This window comes from Oculina patagonica, chromosome 7, assembly GCF_052425735.1.
Source record: "Oculina patagonica isolate OP01 chromosome 7, crgOcupat, whole genome shotgun sequence".
In the NCBI taxonomy this organism is placed as follows: Eukaryota; Metazoa; Cnidaria; class Anthozoa; order Scleractinia; family Oculinidae; genus Oculina; species Oculina patagonica.
In genome coordinates this window covers 21,275,751-21,296,834 of record NC_135764.1, presented here as the reverse complement: position 1 = coordinate 21,296,834, position 21,084 = coordinate 21,275,751, and the positions used below count along the sequence as shown (strand labels likewise).

Genomic DNA, 21,084 nt, shown 5'->3' with positions numbered 1-21,084 from the left:
ATGCGAATCATGGGAGTTACGTTTCAACCCTTATCAGTTATGGGTTTCTGGTTTGCAATAACGTCGAAGACACTAGCAGCTCGGCTTATCCCTGGTTTCACCATACTGTGTGAATTGTGTCATGGAGGCACAAAAGATAAGCAGAGCAAAACTGGGCATGTTGAAAAATAACTTAAATATTTAATAAACAACACAAAATATACTTTTCGTTACCATTAATATTTATATGAACTTGTGTTCAGAGTTAATAAATTCATTGACAAATAGCCCTTATAATTATAACAAGCTGTCCGTATGGCAGGGATTAACGGTGAAAGGAATTTGTAGATAAAACCGACAAAAAAGAATATCACTGTTTCGCTGATTCGTTTAAGCTTTAATAAACAACTGTAGAAAGATATCAAGAACTTATAAATACTAAGCAGTACGAATTGCAAAATGAAGAATATTTACATCAATATCAAAGAGTACTAGCTGCTAGTTGCGTACTAATTGGAATTTAATTTGCCTGAAGTGATGCCGAAAAAATTGTTCTTCTTCACAAATACTCGCTTTACAGTCTGTCGAAACGCTGTGTATCTAATGCTATATATGATTGGATTACAAGCACTGTTGGCAAAGCCAATGAACATCGTTGTTAGATCCACAGTCGGGCCACCCACTTTTTTGCCACGGGCCATTTGGGTGAACAGAAGAAGACAAAATGGCGACCAACAAGCTACGTAAGTTCCAATGACAATAAGAACTGTTAAAGCTCCTTTCTTGGCCGAAGCGTTTCTTGCGGTAGTTGCTAAATTGCTATTTGTTCGAAGTTGTTTCGCTGTTGCAGAAATTCTCTTTGACTGATCAGAAATATTGATGTAAATCTTGGCGTAAACAAAGCACATTACTAAAATCGCGACTCCATATGTACCACAAACCACTAAAGCAGTAAACATAACTGAAGCTTTACTGTTCATCCAATCTTCCTTGGGACAATTTCCGATGTAAGGAATAAAGCACTCGTAAGGACTTACGCCGAACAATGGCGGCAAGGCCCAAACGGTTGAATAAATCCACAACAATAGACACGCAACTCTTGCTCTCTTTTTAGTAACTTCCGATGAATAAACAAGCGGACGAGTTATTGCGATGTAGCGATCAACAGATAGCAATGCTAGATGCATTATGGACGATATACAGAAAGAAAAGTTTCCAAAAGCATTTAGTCTTCCCCAAAGGTATCCACAACGCCATTTTCCCGCCATAACGCTGTCTATTGCGCATGGCGTAACCAGTACACCCACCAAAAGATCAGCGACTGCCAGCGAAATAACAACTTGATTATTTGCCATGATTTTCAATGCATCAATGTTTGCCAGTGCCCCGATTACAAAAGCGTTTCCAATAATTGTGACCACGTTGACTGTTATCATGAGAATCGTTGTTAAAATCACAGCACTTGAAGGCCATGTTGAAGTCGCCAGGTAGAATCCGTCCTTGGCAGGCTCTTCGGCGCAGCAGTTATTGGTAAAATTTCCTGACATTTTCAAATGCGGTCAACGGCTGAACCAGTCACAAGCAATCGTGGTGTTTTGGTATCTGGTCTTGAAGCTCGGCGCTTAAAATTTTGTTCCCGAGTCTTGAGAAGAATGATCGCAGATCACGCGCAAGTGATTACACGCAGAATCCAAAAACTCATGTGGAGAGCCCTGTAAAAGAACTTCACATTCACATGGAATCGGCGAATAGAGGTCGCTCAGCGCATTGTTGTCTCCGATTCTTGGAAAGCATCGAAGAAAAACGTCGTACTCGGAACATCAAAATGTTCGATGCTCAAACAGTTTGACTGATACAAAGACCGACAGAGTTCAAAAGAGAATTGAAAACCACGCGAGAATGCCGCCACATCCGGGAATGTTTTACGATCAAAAGCGAAAAATTTGACGTGTTATGTAACTGTGAAATAATAAAGAACTTGGGTTTAAAAAGTTAAGTATACCTGAGTTATTTTAGGAGATTTTTTCAGAAACTATTTCTTAGGTCCCTTTTCACCTTTCGAAGACTAGAATATTGATAAATAGTTAAGGCGAGTTTTCGTTTCGATACTGTCAAGGAGTTAGCTTACAAAACACAAACTTAGCTTCAAAAGTTGCTCTTTAAAACTCCCACTGGGATTTAAGGCGGAGAGTTTTAAATCTTGCATTTATACACACACAATGGCGTATAATAATAATATACTCTTATCGGCTAATGAAGCATTGTTCAGTTTCACACACTACACTAATTGTCCCGATTCTTTTACAGTAAAGTGCTGTTGTTTTCATTCCGTGACAAACTGCACGTACTTGGACAATGATAAGAAAATCAATAGAACTGGAAAATTCAGAGGGAAAAATAACCGGAACGCAATTGTTTCAGTTGCCGCTGTTTTACACGCTACGTTTTTTCGACACTATTTGGCCCAGATCTTGTAAGAAAGTGAGTGGGCATTTAAAAATGAGCCTGATTTCTTAAAAAATCTGTTACGATGTCACAGATTTTAGAAATCGGGCCGATTTTCATCCTTTCAATTTGAATAGGCAAAGAAAAGCCGGCCGACGAATCGTAACTTGTTCCCATCAAATCGTATCGTGTACCCCTTGTGTAAATCGGCCTTTTAGTTGTTTCACCTTCTAGATCCAACAGTATTTCAGATCTATGTACAGTAAACGCTAACCACATACAGACTTTGCAATAGCAATATGTGAAGAAATTAAAAATAATTCCATTGGCAAACTAGGCGAACCATACCGTCTGAATGGTTGTGGAATGCGAACATTCTATAACAGGGGTTATAACAACGAATTTCACTGAAACTAAACTCTAACGTAAGCCTAGTTCTCATATACCGGTAATCGCCCCGATCGTTAAAACTTTAAAACGTTTTCTTGCGATCGGGGCGATTACATGCGAACATTACACAGACGATCGCTAACGTGTGCGGCGATTGGGGCGATCGCGATTGCATGCATGGATCGCCTGTGTTCTATTCTTCTAGCTCTTCTTTACCTTCTTCGCGGTAAAACTGCAATAACTGAGAAGATAAAAGGCCACAAGTTTCGCTCTTTTATTGATGAAGGCTGTCATTGTGTTGGATCTAGGGCTAAAATGATTGTATTTCCTAGGCCTTCTATCATACCAGGTGATCAGGACGAGATCGATCCCCCTGATCGCTTCCACTTGCTTGCATCGCCTACGATCGTCTCAATATTTGCAACTGATCGATGTGTACATACGAGGACCAACCTTAAGTGTACATGCTTTTGACTAGCGACGGAGTTTGAGTCGGAGTCGTAAGCGCACGGAGTCGTAGGAGCGCTTACGACATAATGAAAATCAATAAATCGGAGTCGCAAAGCGGAGTCATAAATTTAACGGTCATTTTGTCGCTGCGAATGTTAAATTACAAGCATACAAAAATTGTGCGTAAATAAAACCAACCACAGCAAGCGGCAAGCCTGCACGAAAAAAACGTACCGTGTAAATCGGCCTTAAGATTGTCGGAGTCGCGAGCAGAAGCGGAAGAAAACCAATTACAATGCTAGTTCTCACGCTCATCTAGTGCTTCCTTTCTGGTTGCGACTCCAACAATCCTGTTGTCACTAAATCATATGTGATGGAGTCATAAGCAGAATTCCCGATTCCGCTCAGGACTCCGTTCGTTTTAGATTTTCCGGCTAGATCATAACACTCTGCAATTCTGACTCAGCAACGGCTCTATATTAGTAGAAACAATCAGCTAAAGTTGTTCGTATAGTGAAATCTCACGAATCTGATTAGTTCTCCCAAGAACTGTTTTCTATTCGCCGACGTTTAGAAAACAGTCGAGCGCGGAAGTCTCTTTAAGTCGGTGAAAAGTTTTCTATCGATGATGTTATAAGTTTTGTCCGTTCAAGCTAGTGGTCAGTAAATATTGTAGGTTTTGGACTGTAAGACTCTTTTAGAGTTTCTACTAAAACAATTAGACTACTTGCCCTCCGTTTTCTACTGAGCGATAGTCAACTCGGCTGCGCCTCAGTTGACTATTTGCTCATAGAAAACTCGGGCTCGTAGTCTAATTGTTAATTCTTAGATGTCCACGATTAGAAGAGGGGACGATCCCCCTTACGAGCTACGGCAACTCCGTTCAAACAATTTACTTTAATAAAGTTATTATTATATTATCACGGTCTGGTGCAAAGATACTTCTCTGATATACCTTATTTTTACTTATTTTCGCGGGAGTTAATTTTCGCGATTTTCAAATTATCGCGAAATTCAGTAAAGACCCGCGAAAAATTATTCTTAACGTTTCCGTCTGACGTATTTTTAATTGTTTTAACGTTTTTTCGGCCTAATCGCAAAAATTAAGTCCCGCGAAATGCACGTTTCATTTTCGAGAAAAAGTGCCCGCGAAATTAAGTAACAAGGTAATTATAATTGAGCACCTGATTGACTAAGTTGCTACTAACTATGGCTGGACGCATCTCATGAGTGTGCCCGTTTAAATTGGAAAAAAAAAAAGACTGCAGAGCTCTTTCAATATGTTTTGGCTTTTTATTAAATACAAAATTTACAAAATTAATTTTCTTCGCTTTCTCCTTCCCTATATATTATCTTGGGGCTTTTTAGGTTATTTACTCTTTCCCAGGACAGTGCAAAATTTCCTTCTTTTGCGCTCTTCAAGATGGTAGCTTGAAGAACTTTTCTATAGAAATGGAGAACATTCCACAAGTTGGATTGATTCAAATCCACAATCGAGCCGCTAGCTGCCCGAGTCACTTATGTAGCGCGAAACTGGCAAAGAAAGCGCGTGAACTTTTCGCGCCTGCTAACTCTGATTGCCTGCGTAACAAGCGTCGAGGCGACGGCATTTCCCTCGCCACAATTTTAACCTGGCCAAAATTTCAGTGGATACCTCTTCATTCGTACGGAAACGCTTGTACGCAGGCTATCAAACTTGCAACTGGCCTTTCCTTCCCATCAGGATCAACCGTATGAGAGCCAGTTCTCATACACCAACCTGACCTGAGAAAAAGAAATCGCACTTTCTCTCAAACAAGTACGGAAAAATCTCTGGCTTCTTTCTTATCACGTAGGACCGTTTCATGCGTTAAAGCCCTTCGTCGTTAGAGCTAGCAAACAAGAAAGACTTCCAGAGAAATCCGTTAGCTTGAGAATAAATTATTCCTCACTGATTATTCAGGCCCCTCAGTTCCTTCATCATAAGTCAGGATCAAAACCGGCAAAAGCGAGAATTCATAAGTTAGAGTTAAAAACTCTCGCTTACGTTTGTCAGAGACGTTTTTTACAAACATACCGTCCGTTGCATCTAAGCGTGAACACGTCATGAAAAAAAAACATGATCTGAATGGATATAGTATCAAACGTTGCAAGATTCGTCATTAGACATTTGAAGTTTTGTACAACACAGTTGGTATCGTTTTATCGAGTTGTCAAAATTTCTTCAATGAGTACGGACGAAACATCAAACCAGGAGTTCCTTAGACAAAGAAACTACTTGTTTGAAATTTCGTCCGTACTTATTGCAAATCGGAGTTTGACAATTCTATTCAATTTGTATTTTAGACGGGAAGTTTGCGTAAAGGTCTGCCTTAGGCTACGTTTACACGGACACGGTTTCATTGTACCGCATCGGCGGCGGTTCGCCTCGCCGGCCCTCGGCCCTCGTCCGGATCGCGCTTCAGTGGGCGTTTTCCGTGCGGTTCGTTGTCGTGCGGTCAAACGGCGCCATCGATTTGAAACGGCCATGTTTGGCACGAACTGGCGCTTGCGAGGGTAACATGGTGAAACAAGCATAGAGAGCAGCGCTTGCTTATACATCACATTCGACAGTCGGAATCGTTTGGCTCCGTGTAACACTTGAACCGTGTCGTTTTCGATGCGGTTTCGAGGTCATAAAACCGTGTCGATTGATAACCGTGTCCGTGTAAACGTAGCCTTAGATGCAACCGATGGTATTTGAACCCGCTCAAATTTCCGTGAGTCGTCAAGAGCTTTTGCTTGTTTGACAAGTACATGTACATGATTTTGTTGATAAGAGCGCTGAAAACTCTCCTCCAGTCTTTCTTGATTCGTCATTTTCAAGTATCCGTTATCTACATGAACATACTTCGTGTAAGCATTATCAACTGATCACGCGTTTTCCACGTGACGTCAAGCTGGAGACTCGATCTCTTTCGAACATGGCACGTGATCAAAACCTGGTGGAGTGTCAGGAAATGTAGGTAAAACGTTATTTTGACAAACAGGTTCTGTTTGACTTTCCGGTAGACTTGTGAGTTCAGTTTTTGATTCCGTAATAGTTCCACTGTTCGTTGATAATTCTTTTGCCATAATTTCCTTCGTTTTCTTATTTCTCTTTTTCTTCTTCTTGATCTTGATCTTTTTTCGTGAAAGTAAGTCAATTTCTTTGCAAGGTTTCACAGGTTCTTCCGTTTTCACTTCCAGGAATGCATACTCCAGATCCAGAAAAGACTGCGAAAATAAAACATAATTGTAAGTCAAGAACTCCTTTTGTGCTCAAATCGCCACCTTACTGCAATTCACCAATGTTTTTGTACAGTGTTACTTTAAGGCCTGAAAACATTTTGCAACTTTGCGCCCATTCTCTAAGCGCCTGTTTATACAGAGAAAAGTTGTCCATGATAGGGCGACAAAGCTTTTCATACATTTCTTTGATTAAAGCTGGGAACCGTTTTTATGAGAAATCGCAATGTTTGCTCAGGAACAGGGTGACACTGGGCGGAGGGTCGGGGGGGGGGGGGGGGGGGGGGGCCAAAAAAAAAAAAAAAAAAAACCCGCGCGCCCCCCCCCCCCCTTTTGAAATCCTGGACCCCCCTAGGACTTGCTTTGAAGGGAGAGTGAGCCTGGGGGTGGGGGTGGGGTGGGGGAACTAACTTTTTCCCATGTACCAAGGGCAAGTCTGAACATACAGATCATATAAAAGCTCGTTAAAAGATGGTTCGGGGGAGGGAGGGGGGGGGGGGATAACCCTACAACCAGGGATAACTGTTTTGCATCTAAACAAGCCTTAAACTGCCCCATATGTACACCCCCAAAATTGCTGCGTGGCAAGACTGAACGCAATGATTCTGTAGTAGAATGGTGAAGTAGAAGCCGCGGTGGACACGCTGCAATTTTGCTGCGCATAATGTTGTACTGTGTTCGATTTTCTCACATTATTACCTTGGCGTAGAGTCCGTATATCCGGGACACTTCTCTCATAGTCAGGTGACCATCTAAGATCTCATCACAACGGATGACTTCAGCCTTAAGACCAAAATCAAAAATAAAAATAAATTAGATTAAAATAATAATCTGTTGCAAAAAAAATTGCTAAGTCTTTCATACCTTATGAAGATGCCAAAAATCGCATTACCTGATGTGTGGAAGGAATGGCGAACTTCGTTATAAGGAATTTTTTCAGCACATCAACAGTCACTGCAGACGGACATCTGAGATAACGAGTCGGAAAAATCTGCCGAAAAAAAAAACACACACTTGCCTCACTGAATGAATATAAAATAAAAGTGAATTTTCTCACACAAATAACTCATCACTGCTTACAATACCTGATTGTCCAACCAGTTTCTCTTTCGCCTGTTAATAGAGCAAAAAAAGAAGAACAAATGAGATATCTGAGGCTCACTGAGGTTGGCATTTCTTAAGTGACTTGACGGACAAGCTGACCAGGCAACAACTAACTGCTCGGGACTACTCGAGACTGTTCGGGACTGCTCGGGACTGCTCGGGACTGCTCGTGGCCGTCGTGCTGTGATATCTTCGGTCCTCGGCCTTTTTAATGCACAACTACAACTAAAATCTGGTACAGCACTTCAAGTATATTCTAGATAGCGAACGTGTCTGTCAGCCTACCTGTAGTATTCCAACGTTATACAAACTGGATCTTCCATTTCAACTTCTACGTTATCCTTAATTTCATTCGCGGCTCCGCTCTCCTCTAAAAAAAAATAGAACAAAAGTGTTTGTCGGCCATTGCTTTTCCATTCAGCAAATCGCTTCGTTCGCCGTCCGTTCTTCATTACTTCGAGCCAAAGATCTCCCTCTCCTCCCCTCCCCTCTGCATTTTTACTTGGCAATCATTTTGTCACGAGCTTGAAAAGAAGAGCATTGCGACCGTAAACGTTTCTGCATATGCATGATATGATTTTTGTAGTTTTCTCAACTGTTGGATTTTAATACCTTTCTTTTAGCATATAATTTTTTGACTTTTGTAGTTTTCTCATCTGTTGGTTTTAATACCTTTCTTTTAGCATATAATTTTTTGACTTTTGTAGTTTTCTCAACTGTTGGATTTTAATACCTTTCTTTTACCATAAAATTGCTTTAATTTTTAGAGCGGATAGAAGAAGATTTTCAAGTAAAGCACTCTCCTTTCTTTGCACCGTCGGCTCATTCTAGGCAAATTTTCTTTTTTGTTCTTTTAATCCTTTTCACTCCAAGATGTTTTTCTTTCATTATGAAAAGTTCTTCTTTTGTATTTAAATACACCGCTATTTAAATCACAAACTGTACTAGCATAAAGTCATAAAAAGTACACTGATTCATAGAGTTCTGCGAGTTCTTCAATTTGATCAATTCACCTGGTGCTGTGTTCTCTTCTCTTTGTTTTTCGTCAAAATCATTCCGATGCTTCAGCTCAGCTAAACAAATGGGGAACAAAATTACAATTCGATGTAGAACTTAAATATAAGTTATGAAACTTCGAAAGTACATATCTCTACTACCAACAGATAGCCATTCTGAGATTCTATATTAATTACAGGACTCGACTGAAAACGTTTGCATGTTAGACTACCGCGCTCCACATACGAAGTCCGCGCGCGAAGGCCACGAGTTTGTCGCGAGTTGCGGCTTCCACCCATTTTTCTAAACAAATTTTTAGCGCTGTAGCCCCTCCATGTTTCTCAAATTGTTTTTTTTTTCTTTATTTTAGCCCCTTTTTAGTTTTGGGGGTTTATTTTAGGTGAGTTTATTATACCATTTGCCAAAATGTGAGAGTATGGTACAGGTTGTGTATGCGGCCCGCCACATCTGCCAGAACTAGAATTAAAACATTCTAAGCTGCTAAAGGTACCTTTTTCGGACATAAAAGGCAATAATAGCCACATGACATACCCTGGTAGAGGCCTGGTACAAGTTTGAATACAATATCTTGGAGAGTTCGGTCAGGTCTGAAAAAGAGAGAAAGTTTCATGATCTGTTAATGCGTCCATTGCGTATTTTTTCTTGGTTATATTTTTTGGGATCGACCTTCGTCGTGGACTTAGGATTTTTGATTCATAGTTCCATACTCGTGACAAAATGAAAAGTTTATTTATGGTTAGGTCCGCGTCGAGTCGCGAGTGGCGTCGAGTATCCCATGTTTCTTGCCGGAGCTTATCCCGGTTTCTGTAGCACGAAGCGACTAGGAGTATTTCTACTCCTCACTGGATATGATGCTAGTCCATCGCAGCTTACCCCTTCCACAACCAAAAATTCGTCAGTACCCGCCATTTATACACCTGAAGGTCAGCGGTGGAGAGTCCCAAAGGTGGGGGCCCCGCCCCCCCCCCCGAGCCCGGAAGGTCATGGGAGTCAAGGGCTGCAACGCTCGTAACAACTGAAACTATAAATTACCGTGTTTATTCACTACATCTTTTTCATTTCGCGGCATTCACGGAAACAACGCTTAGCGAATCGGAATAACGTTTAAACTCAACCTTAACGCAATACGACTTCATGTAGTGCCTTTTGATACAGCTGATTGTCTTCGACTTTGGAAATATGTGGACACTCACCTAATATGCAGCAGAGGTTTAGTCTTGTGTACTTCCGCATCACAGACGGGACAGTGGTACGATGTTTGAAGATACTTCACGATACAGCTGCGACAAACTAGAAAAAAAAACATTGGTGTTCTCCTTTTCCCGATGGACTATAGCACCCTTCCCTTCTCTCCTTCCCCGCCAATTTCAGATTAACGTAATAAAAACATATAGAGCCCTAGACAAACAGTCTCAACATTTTAATCCAAAAATGAAAATAACATAGCCGCCAAGTCGACCACCGTGGTCATTCGTGAGCACTCGTGTGTAGTTTTAGACACGTTCCAAAATTTGTAAAGCGGTGCAAAACGTGTTTTTGTCCAACAAACAAGTTGCAATTGCAAGATGCTGGGACCGTTTCAGCATGTGGTTAGTCTATTTTTAAACGTAAAACATTTTTATTTTTAAACACAAGTATCACGGGATTTTGTTATTTTTTTTTTTTTTTTTTGGGGTTTTTATTTTTTTTTTTTTTAAAAAATAATAATAAAGACCCGCGAAAAATTATTTTAGGTGTTTTTTATTTTATTTTTTTTTTTTATTTTATATTTTTTGCCAAATTGGGAAAAAAAAACCCCGGGAAAAATGGGCCTTCCATTTTCGCGAAAAAAAATTCCCCCGAAAAAAAAGTAACAATAAGGTATTTCAAAAGCTAAGAAACAGTTCAGTATTAACGGAAACCATTAAATAATGGCCCAGGCTTGTTATAAATTACCACCTAGTGTACTGAAACTGTCGACGAGTGTCTCTGGCCATAGGTGGAAGGGGTAAAAATGAATTACAAATTGAAAAATCACGCTAAAGTTTTTCAAGTTCTCGCCAAGTTCTCGCATTTTTGTTTCCAAAATACGCTAGAAACGATCACTGTTTTTTTATTTTTTCAGGAATTCGGTTTATATCTCATTTCTAGCACAGTTTCGACGAAAAACAATTTAATATCCCCGTGATACTTCTCCTTTTAATATCAATTTAACCTCAGCTAGATTAAAACAACGCTTGGTTGTTTCGTTTAACTTACACGAATGCAGGCACTCGACAATAGTTGTAGCGTCCACCAAATACCCGCCACACAACACGCACATGATGTGAGGGTTCAGGTCTTGAATCTTCATCGACCGTAACATCGTCTGGCCTTGCAGGATGTCTTCCAGTTCCTTGCTAAAACAAAACATGGGTTGCCACAGACATCAGTTTTCAAAATTCCCTGTCTTTTCCCTGATAAATTTCCCTTACCAATTAAACACAAAATGTCAGATAAAGAAGCGGAAGAAAGCCAATTGGTCGCTTTCCTTTTCTTTTTTTTTCTTCAGAGTGAAAAAAACATCGCTGAGATCATATACGTCCCGAATAAGGGCCGCGGTTGTTCAAATTTTTGCATGATTAAGCTAATCCAGGGATTAGCGTGAAATTTGATTTCAATTTTATATAATTTCGTTGAGGATTTCTGTTAATATTTTCTGTCCCACAGTTTTGACATGGACCAATCTCAAACTTAACAAAATGTTAGCTTTGGGAAACCCTTTAAAACAAGAGAAATTAAAATCTTGATCATCTTTTCCCAATCCTGGGTTAGCGTGAATCGTCTTTCGAACAACCCGGCAGTCCCGGTCTATAAGGAAGTAACATTTCAGGGCATGAAATGTTTTTTTTATCCTTCAATGGCATTAATGCAGAGTTGATATAATTTCAATTTTCTCTGACTTTTCTTCAAAATGTTAATTTTTCCTGACTCAAAATAAAATTCCCTGACATTTCCCTGATCTTCAAGAAGTTTTAATATTTTCCCGGACCATTTCCTGACCTGTGGCAACGCTGTAAAACGGCATCCGCAATGAACCAGGAGTTTATTGTATTGTTCTGGGCACAGTTGTGGGGAATGTTTTTCCGGATTGCCAGTTTAACAACTTTGGCCTGTCAGGTGTTATAAATTGCAACCGCTGTGATACTCAGTTTAAGCCTGGTTCTCATATAATCGCCCCGATCGTTTCTATCGCCTCTGTCACTCCAAAACGTTTTCTTGCGATTGAGGCGATTATATCGATGAGAACAATACACAAACATTCCCTAACTTCTGCGGCGATTGGCGATTGCTCTTTCATTGAAGGTTGTCATTTTGCTGGATCTAGGACTAACATATTGTTTTTCGTAGGTCTTCGCTCATACCAGGCGATCGGGACGATCATATGAGAACCCCCGATCGCTTCCAATCGCTTCGATCGCCTACGATCGTCTCCGAATTTGCAAACGATCGATGCGATAGAAACAATCGGGGCGATCATATGAGAACCAGTCTTTACTGAGGGAAAGTTCCAGTGCATTTCACATTCAGCCAAAGCTGCCAAAGCACTCCCTCTTGCATCGTTCGTCAATAACAAAAATACAGTGGGGTTTTGATTTCTCCAAGCTCAAAGGGAAATGACGACTGGTTCAAGAAATTTGGAGTTCCAGAAATCAAGGGTAAATTTACGGTGTTTGACTCATTGAAGCAAATCAACTTTAGGGAAACTACTTTTGCTTCGAGTTATTGGGATATTCGAAGAATTGGGATTCCACGTATAATTCACATCTAACTACAGATTTAAGTTCCTAATTTCTGGTGCTTCAATTGCCCTTCATCTAAACAGCTGAAATCCTGCAGCTATCTGTAATTCTTTTAAGGCTTCTCAATTCCAAACGCTGGCCTCCATTTAGCGATCTGATCTGATCTGATCTGTTGCCATTAACTTACAAAGTAGTCTAGCTACTAAGCAAAGGCTTTTCATTGTGTGTTTGTTCGAGCTGTAATAAATTAATGTCTGAAACCTCTTCTCAGTGCTATAAAATATGAAATAATAACGCTGCATCTAAATTTCAATTCCCGGCTGGAAATTCAAAAGCACGGCTGTGATCCGGACGGCAGCCAGTGATTTATTTTCAACAGGAAAATTCACAGCTGCCTAAATAAAATTTTACTAGTATACTGCCTTCATTCTGCTCACAAATCGAATAGCATATTTTTGGAATCGATAAATCGAGAAATTAAACTCTTCAAGTTTTAAAGTGGTGTTGTAGACTGCATTTTGCGAACAAATGTTAATGAAACGGTGAAGTCCTAAAACTATCCGCAACACCCGTGAACATTAATCCGGCCACAAATGGGAATGAAAAATATGTTGTTTACAACTTTTAGCTTGACCGAAAGCCTTCATCCCTCTACAATCGTATAACAACTGAATGCCTAGCAAAAAAGGTTGATTTTGCGTGGAACATATAACAATTTAGCTAATGAAAAGATATGGAATAAGTGAAAATATTGCTCATGCACCTATGCACGTATAAATTTGTCCGACTTCTCGAAATGCCGTCAAAATATTTCAAGGCATACTTGAGTTATTTTCTATAGCTCCTGTATGTTTGATTTCTTTTTTTTTAAACCGGCTGTCTGTTGATTTTTATGTTGTGTAATTTGTACTCTAGATGGCTTTGCCGCTTAGCTAAAACATAATGTTTAGTTCTTTCGTGAACAACATAAGCCAAACCTGAGAAGATTTCTCCTATGCCTTATAAAGAAACAGCTATAAATTAAGGCATTAGATTTTCTAGACTTCAGAGCGTTCGTTCTCTTTATACGACATGGAAAATCTTCTGTAATACTGTTGTAATCGTTGTTATTTTCCAACCTTTTTCAAACGCGATTTGGCTGAGAGTAAACGGCTTTAAAATGACAGTTAAGTTTAAATATTCGTTTCCTTCAAACCGGCATCACTGAATGCAGGCCAACTCTTCATCGACAACTGACACTGAGCAAAACGAAAGGTTTCGTGCGAGATAGTCCAGTCCTCAAATTATCTCCGACAGTAGTTTAGAATATAGATCGATTAATCTATCATTACTTTAATATATAAATACATGCAATAGAAGCATTCAGTTCCTGCCCCTGAAGCCGATTAAATAGATGCTTGCGTTTGATTTGACTTCACACGGTCGAAATGTTCAATGGAAATTGTTCAATCTTAGCTACCTTGAAGCCCGATATCTGTGAGCCGAAAGGCATTTATTCAGCCATATGAGAAGGAGTTTTTGAACGGTGGTAAAGCCGAACGAAAAACAGACTTAAATTACGCAGGAAAACTCAGCTGTAGCCTTTGTAACCAATATCAGGAAATCAAAATGTTGGCCGTGTCCTCTGAAGAACTCACTTCGCAAAGGGCCGATCTACAAGCTGAACGGCCATACGGAGGTATGATCTCAAAGCAACGACAAAAAATCCAACGAAAACCTCGATAAATCAATTTAAAGCTTGCCATTAAAGTACCAGCGAGCTGTAAATTCCTTGTATTGTTGTCCGACTTAAATTCTTTACAAACGAAGCGCATAATTTTCAGGCCCGAAATTTATTCCGGTGCGAGTTGATGTACACCTCTTCTCTTTCGGTTTCAAAAGCATTTCAAAATAAAAGATTGCGGAGTTTTTATCCAGGCAAAAAATAATTTGATAGCTGCTAAAAACGATTACCGAAGATGCTGTTGGAAAGCAAACAATATGATAAATGAAATCTAATGTCTGAAAAATTTGCCACATTTCTCGGCGCTCCTGTCAAACATTCAGATCATAGGTTTGTTGTATGTGTAGTTCGGAGGTCGGCTACCACAGCAAATTCTTTGCTCGTCAGAGCTTCGTGGTCACAAATCGGAATTTTAAAAATTGTGTTTCTCTTCTTGAATGTCTTTTCTAAGCGATAATAGGACGCTTTAGAATCAAATGTTCCAGTTCGCCGTAAAAGTATGAGATGTGTAATGGTCTGTTGGTTGCATGTTGGTCACGAAATGAATACATTGAGTCCGACTGTTAAAATAACGCACATTTTGAACAACAAACTTACGGCGAAAAACGCTTCAAATCTGCAAACAAATACCGTACATACAAAGTTAAATAATTTCTCTAACGTACTAGTAAATTCTAAGTTAAGATTTTCAACAACAGATGAGAAATTACCGTGTTTTTCTTGACAATTTCTTGCTGGCTTCGAGTTGATTTCAAGTAAGCACACGTTGCTGTTGATACGCGTAATCACGTGACTGGCCGCACCAGTCTCCCCTGAGGCGCGCTTCACTGTAAACATCTGTTTTGATGCAAAACAACTGTGATATATAAATGCATGTTTTTCTCTTTCTTCCTTTCTATAAGTTACCACAATTATGCCATTATTCACTAAAGGGATGTCTGCCTCGATGCCTGGAACAGGGATAGAACCCTTAGCTTCTGCCAAAAGATTTCCCCGTTCGGTTTAAAATTTTAACAATTTTTCATCGACATTTTCATGTATATTTAAAAAAAGCCCAGCTGTTCGCAATAATATAAACACGGTAGCCCAAGATTGAAATTGTCTTTGAATCCATCCTTTGTATTATTACATATCGATGGAATAGAATAATAGTCCTATATATTTTTTCGTTATTTTGGGACTTTCGTGACTTCGGAAAGTAAACTGCTTTTGTAGGCTGGCAAAGTGCCGTAGGCTTGATAAACTCAGTAAACAAAATTGTGGTTAATTTGGAAGGAAATTTTAATTTCTGTCTCATAGTACAACTGCTTCGGGTGTGAAAGGAAACTCGATGGCCTTACTGAAGCATCGATGACGTTCGAATGATATCAGTTTGTGCGACAAAATTCGGTAAAGTGCTCGTTAAAACAAATCGGTTTTCAACATGACTTTGGAATCACTGGGTCTTACTATAATTAGGTTTACTGGTACAACTCGGCTGTTCGGGAAACAATAACATTGATCAAGCATCTACGACATAACGGATCACATATCATAACTTGAGTTCATGTTCTTTACTAGTCTGTTTCAGCTGTTTGGTTTGTGGGAAACGGCGCGAAAAGAAAACGGCTAGTTCCCTATTTTTTCGCTCGCCGTTTTCATCTCTCACTCGCAATTCTTCGCACCGTCCCCCACCGAATGCCTGAAACAGGCTAGTTCTTTACCGATCCAGGTTAGCCAGGGGCACCCAACGGAATATATTTCGTTAAAATATCTGTTCGGAAGACGATTCGAGATCTAGAATTTTCGGAACATTCATTGTAAATTTTTTTGCTTGCCTGCCTTTCCTAGGATTTTCGAATATCTAAAAAATGGTATAATTGTTCATTTTTAACGGATTTTTTCTCTAAAAAGGTCACCTAGAATTTTCGGGAGCCTTTCTCTGGCTGGAATGTTTTTCGAAAAGGTAAGTTTTAATCCCTATAACTTTCGGATCACTACACTTTCAGCTAGGAAATCCGAACAGATAAAAAAATTTTAGGGGATAAAAATATGCCTCTATCTACCGCTTAAATACTAAAATACGTTCAACGGTGCTATCTTTAAGTGGTTTTGAACTATATTCTCGATGGGTGCCCCTGGTTAGCTGCCGTAAACTGATGATTTTTTTGTCCATTGACTCGCTTGCACGTAGAAGTTGACACTAGCTGACCTGACCATCATCTGTCGAATGCTTGCTTTGAGTGTCCCTTTGTAGTCAGTCGATCGCTAGTAGGCGAAAACAAGCGACGTAAAAAAACAACTCGTTGACGCTAATGCATTTGTTTTCGCTCTCGCCACTGGCTAAAACGGGACAGCTACTGAACAGTCATATAATCTTTAAGTCAGTCAGTTTAAGGAAGAAACTGGAAGACTTCATGCAACTTTAAAACAGTTTTAAAACTATTACATATAAAGCTTAACCCTAACAAACTTAAATGTGACTTTATCACACAATCATTATCGGCTCCATAAGGCCAAAAAAAGAACCGAACCGCCAAATAAGAAATAAGAAATTGTTGAAATTGTACAAGCACCGCCGGTTATTTAATGGCCCTCCGGTAATTCCAAACCCCAAAGGCCCAAAAAAAAAGAAAAAAAAAAAAAAAAGCGAAAAAACAAAACCCTAAAAAAAAAAAAAAAAACAAAAAAAAAAAAAAAATTTTCCTAAAATTAAATTCCCACAACGACAAAAAAAGAGAAAAAAAAAAGAAAAAAGAAATTTTTTAAATTTAGACAAGCAACAAGCATATAATTATTTTGTACCTTTTTAACACAGCAATTTTTACATTTTTACATCATCAACGTCTTTTTTATAGTTATGTTTACAAGTAAGTATGGATAGGTAGCTTAAAAATGGAGCGATGGTTCAATGAAAATTTAGGTCTTTTGAACTTAATTTCAACTCAAAAGAGTCGACTTGTGGCAAGTCTACGTGAAGAACGGCGAAGTGAAAAAGAAAAAACAGACGAAGAAAAGATCGCAGAGACGCTAACTGTTGAAGAAAGTTATTTTTTGAAAAAAAAAAAAAATGGAATCCTCTTCAGTGGAAATTATATCCAAGTTTCCATTTCAGTTTAAAACCGGCCACATTTCTGCCCCGAACGAGTCTCCAATTCTTCGTGTATAATTATTACGCTTTGCTACTACAGTGAACAGAAGAAAGAGCTAACAGTGAACTGAAGCGCCTGCACACACTAGTATCCCAAACTTCTTTTTGTTCTCTGGAACAGCTCAGCTCACACTTCTACTATTGACTTCGCTCGATCGATATCCTTCCCCGTGTCCGAGTGCAATGTATCCTGATTAGAATCGGCAAGTCATCAGCTATTTCTACGGAGATTCAGTGTCGAAAATACCTCCCGACGCCACCTGGCAAGCGAAGAAGGACAGGAAGCCGTCGGAATGCCCCAAACAATTGTGACTAAGGCACAAGAAACTCCGATGACAGACTGAGCTAATCTGTTAATGTTAATGTTGTTTATAGAGGTCATGCACTTAGCTTCTAGTTGCAACAAACGCATTTCACGCATTTTGCACAAATGTCCTGATGACCTGCAAGCGGGTCAAAAGATTTCTCCCCCTCTCTCCCTACTCAATGTTGTTTCTTGACGGGTTTTGCGAATCCACGTACAGGCTTTGCTTTGAAAACACTTCAGCATTAACAACATTGAAATGGGGGATAGGGGGGTTGCAAAACTGAATTCTGTTAGCTAAATTAGTGGAAATTTGTCCAAGATTGTAGTTTGCAGGCATGCCACTGAACCAGAGGAAACAAATATTCTAAATGAACATATATATAACATGATTAAAAACCCCAACTGGCAGGAGGCCGACCAGTTGGCTATATACAAAGCGTGACCGAGGATGTTGTTTTCGGTCGGGACGACCGAAAACAAATCCAGCTAGTGGCAGGGTGGAGGTTTTAAACCCTAGACCTCCGAATTACAACACCAGCGCCCTAAACCACTCGGCCAAGCTGCCTCCCTGAAAAACGTAAAGCCCTGGCCAAACAGTGAAGGCCTGGCCAAACAGAGACGCAAGTAAACGCAAGTTTTCTTCAACTTACGTTAACTTGCGTCTCCGTTTGGCCAGGACTTGCGTGCACTTGCGTTGACTTGCGATGACTTGCTGTTCACTTTGGTCGAGATCACTGTTTGCACGCAAATCAACGCAAGTTTTTTACCGTTTGTTTTGCACTTAAGTGCATATTTTAATTCCACCAATTGAAAGTGAACGCAAGTCAACGCAAGTCAACGCAAGTCCTGGCCAAACGGAGCCGCAAATCAGTTTCAACTCAGTGTGTCTACTTGCGTTGCTGATTGGCTAGGCCTTTATACACGATAAACTAAGTGGCTGCATACTGCTCATCAGTCAGCACCCTGACTGTGATTATACCAGATTGTCTTGTCCCACTAATCAAGAGTATTAGTTTGTTTGATTCCCCCGAATGCTCGAGTGACCGCGAGGAGTGGCTAAACTGTTCTAAATGTACTTTAATTAGAACACTGCAGCTGGCGGGTTAAGTGCTGAAGCTGTATGGCATTTTAACTTGTCTCTCAATTTTGTTGCAACACAAGATGCATGAAATATTTTCCGCAGTGTGCCTAGCTCGCTACGTTTTCGTTGTGCCAGGTAGAGTCAAGTCCCTCTTTTGGCAATGATCGCAGCAACGCGGTAACACTGAATTTGTTTTATGTGTTTCCTAGGTGGTGTCAGCACTACAGGCTCGAACAGGCCGACTTTTCACTGGGCGCAAGCACAAAAAAAAAAAAAAAAAAAAAAAAAAAAAAAAAAAAAAAAACCAAATATACACCAAAGCATAAGCATTAACACTATATATTGGAAGAACTAACACACTCATTCCGTTATTATGCTGTCCTCACTATAGGAAAAGGCGTATTATATTAGCACAAAAAACGAAATTATTCATTCTTGTGCTTGTGTTTATGTTTATGTTTAGGTAATCCTAGTGAGGACAGCATAATGCTCACGAATGCGCGGTCGTTTGTCTTTATAATGGTTGGGGGCCCCCCCCCCCCCCCCCGCCCCAACCCCCCGCTCCCCCCCACCCCCTTTTCCCCCCGCTTCCCGCCCCCCCCCCCGCGGCCCGCGAAAAAAAACCCCACTCGCGCTTCACCCGCAAAATAAACCGCCTGTTCTGCAGGCTATTATAAGGCCTATCATGCTTGTGCTTATGCTTGCAGTGAAAACCAGCCTTCTGCAACCAACGTTTCGGCGTCGCCGGCTGACCACCCTGCGAGCAGAGCCCTTTTTTTCCACTGATATACTTGAGAAGAAAGGGCTCTGCAAGAATCGTGTCAAATCTTTGTTGAGCATGCGCGAGGTTTATAATTACTTGATGCTTACGCGTTTAGCTTGCGCGAGAACTACTTAATCTTAGCATACGCGCGGAATGGTGTGTCGGATCGTGTGAAGAAGGTGTTTGTTTACAAGTTCTTTTCTTCAAAAAGCGTGAGAGTTCCCTCAGTAAAAACACGTCAAGCACCGCTTGAGGTCGTATTAGTGTCTTTATGGTAGAGATGTGCGATTTTAACCGAAAAAAAGAGATCTTAAATGATCCACAAGCTGCACGTGCGCACAAACGGTAGCAGATGGTGAGAGCAATCGTCAGTTCTAGTGCTTTCGAGAGCGTTCTGTGGGCTCCGTCTTGGCCATCAGTTTTTCCAAAAAAATAAATACCCGCGCAGCAAAAACCGGTTTAATCCGGACTAACCAGCCTAAACATTGGGGCTGCGGCGCAGTTCAAAGAAGTGACACGATTTACGCAGAGCCTCTTTCTACTTCCCAAATCTCAACCGCAGGGACCATTGGATTTGCCGATCCAATAATGGACCGTGTAATGCAATTGTCGTGAATGATTCCGCTCGGTCCAATAAAAAAATAAACTTTACTCGCATGAAAAACCCTCTCGTACATTTTATTGGTTTGTTAAACAACGGTATATAGGGAATTCTTAGTAAATAATAAAGATGGTAGATTTTAAGCTCGGTGATAAATAGTAAAGAATATTATTCTACATGACACGAGCGTGGGACGAAAATCTGGTCCCGACGGGATCGAACCCATGGCAACCGGTTTCTGGGGGCCATGGGTTCGTCCCGTCGGGGACTCGATTTTTCTTTGTCCCCGCTCGTTCATGTAGAATAATATTCTTTACTAGGGAATTGTTTTTTGACAGAGAAACCGTCAGTCGGTACTCGATCAGAATCCTGTTCTTTTTATTCTTTTCGCTTTCCACTTATTTCTATAATTAAAATTATTTTTAGTCGTGTGATAAATCTCTTACTAGCCACTGTTACTCTGGAACGTACTGGGATAATATCGACCCTCGGTCCGTACTGTCAAGACCTCGGGCCGATATTATCGCGCTTGGTTAAAAATATGTATTAATTTTCATTTTGTTATCTTTGAATTAATTATTGATGTCAGAAAATTACATCAAGTGTTATTCAAAAACCTCACCGACACTGTGGTTCGCTCATCGTTTCAAAACTTGCTACAACCGTTGTTGTAGACTGTCCACAGCCCTCTATTTTTTCGTGTTTTTTCGATCAATGAGCGCGCGGTGAGAACGGCGAGAGAACTGGACGCCAGCGCAAAACGGAAGAAGCAAAGGGGATGGAGGGACGGCGAGAGGCTGTGGACAATCTATCGATGTTGTTGTGTTTTTGATTTTACGTCGCAGAATTTTCTTTATTATTTACCGAGCAGTAAATATAACGGATCTTCGTGGCTCGGAGAGCTATTCAAATTTGGTCAAAATGCACACCCGCGTTGCCGGACAAAAAGAAAAACAATATCACTAAACTGCCTTATTTTCAGAATTGGCTCCCCATAAACCCAAAACATGCTAATTCAGTAAAAACCCTGGCCAAAGGATTAAACGACTGCGCGAAATGCTGGATGATGCCTGTTTGAACTGGGGGC

The 21,084-nt window shown here is 40.3% G+C and overlaps 2 protein-coding genes across 3 annotated transcripts; both read right to left on the bottom strand.

Moving 5' to 3' along the window:
- Positions 1-385: 385 nt before the first annotated feature.
- LOC144660100 (G-protein coupled receptor 161-like) lies at positions 386-1,879 on the bottom strand. Its single transcript, XM_078520657.1, has one exon. It carries the CDS (start codon positions 1,524-1,526, stop codon positions 489-491), a length of 1,038 nt encoding a protein of 345 aa, XP_078376783.1. The 5' UTR covers positions 1,527-1,879; the 3' UTR covers positions 386-488.
- A 4,298-nt stretch (positions 1,880-6,177) lies between these two features.
- Positions 6,178-14,944, bottom strand: LOC144659537 (polycomb complex protein BMI-1-B-like). 2 transcript variants are annotated; one of them, XM_078519993.1, is made up of 10 exons: positions 14,826-14,944; positions 10,870-11,009; positions 9,825-9,921; positions 9,163-9,218; positions 8,628-8,687; positions 7,900-7,984; positions 7,596-7,623; positions 7,403-7,501; positions 7,210-7,293; positions 6,178-6,498 (listed from the first exon to the last, which is right to left on the bottom strand). In XM_078519993.1, exons 2-10 carry the CDS (start codon positions 10,973-10,975, stop codon positions 6,178-6,180), a joined length of 936 nt encoding a protein of 311 aa, XP_078376119.1. In that variant the 5' UTR covers positions 10,976-11,009; positions 14,826-14,944. The 2 variants fall into 2 exon arrangements, with proteins under 2 accessions (XP_078376119.1, XP_078376118.1); XM_078519992.1 differs by having other exon boundaries at positions 7,403-7,505; positions 7,597-7,623.
- Between the last annotated feature and the right edge of the window lie 6,140 nt (positions 14,945-21,084).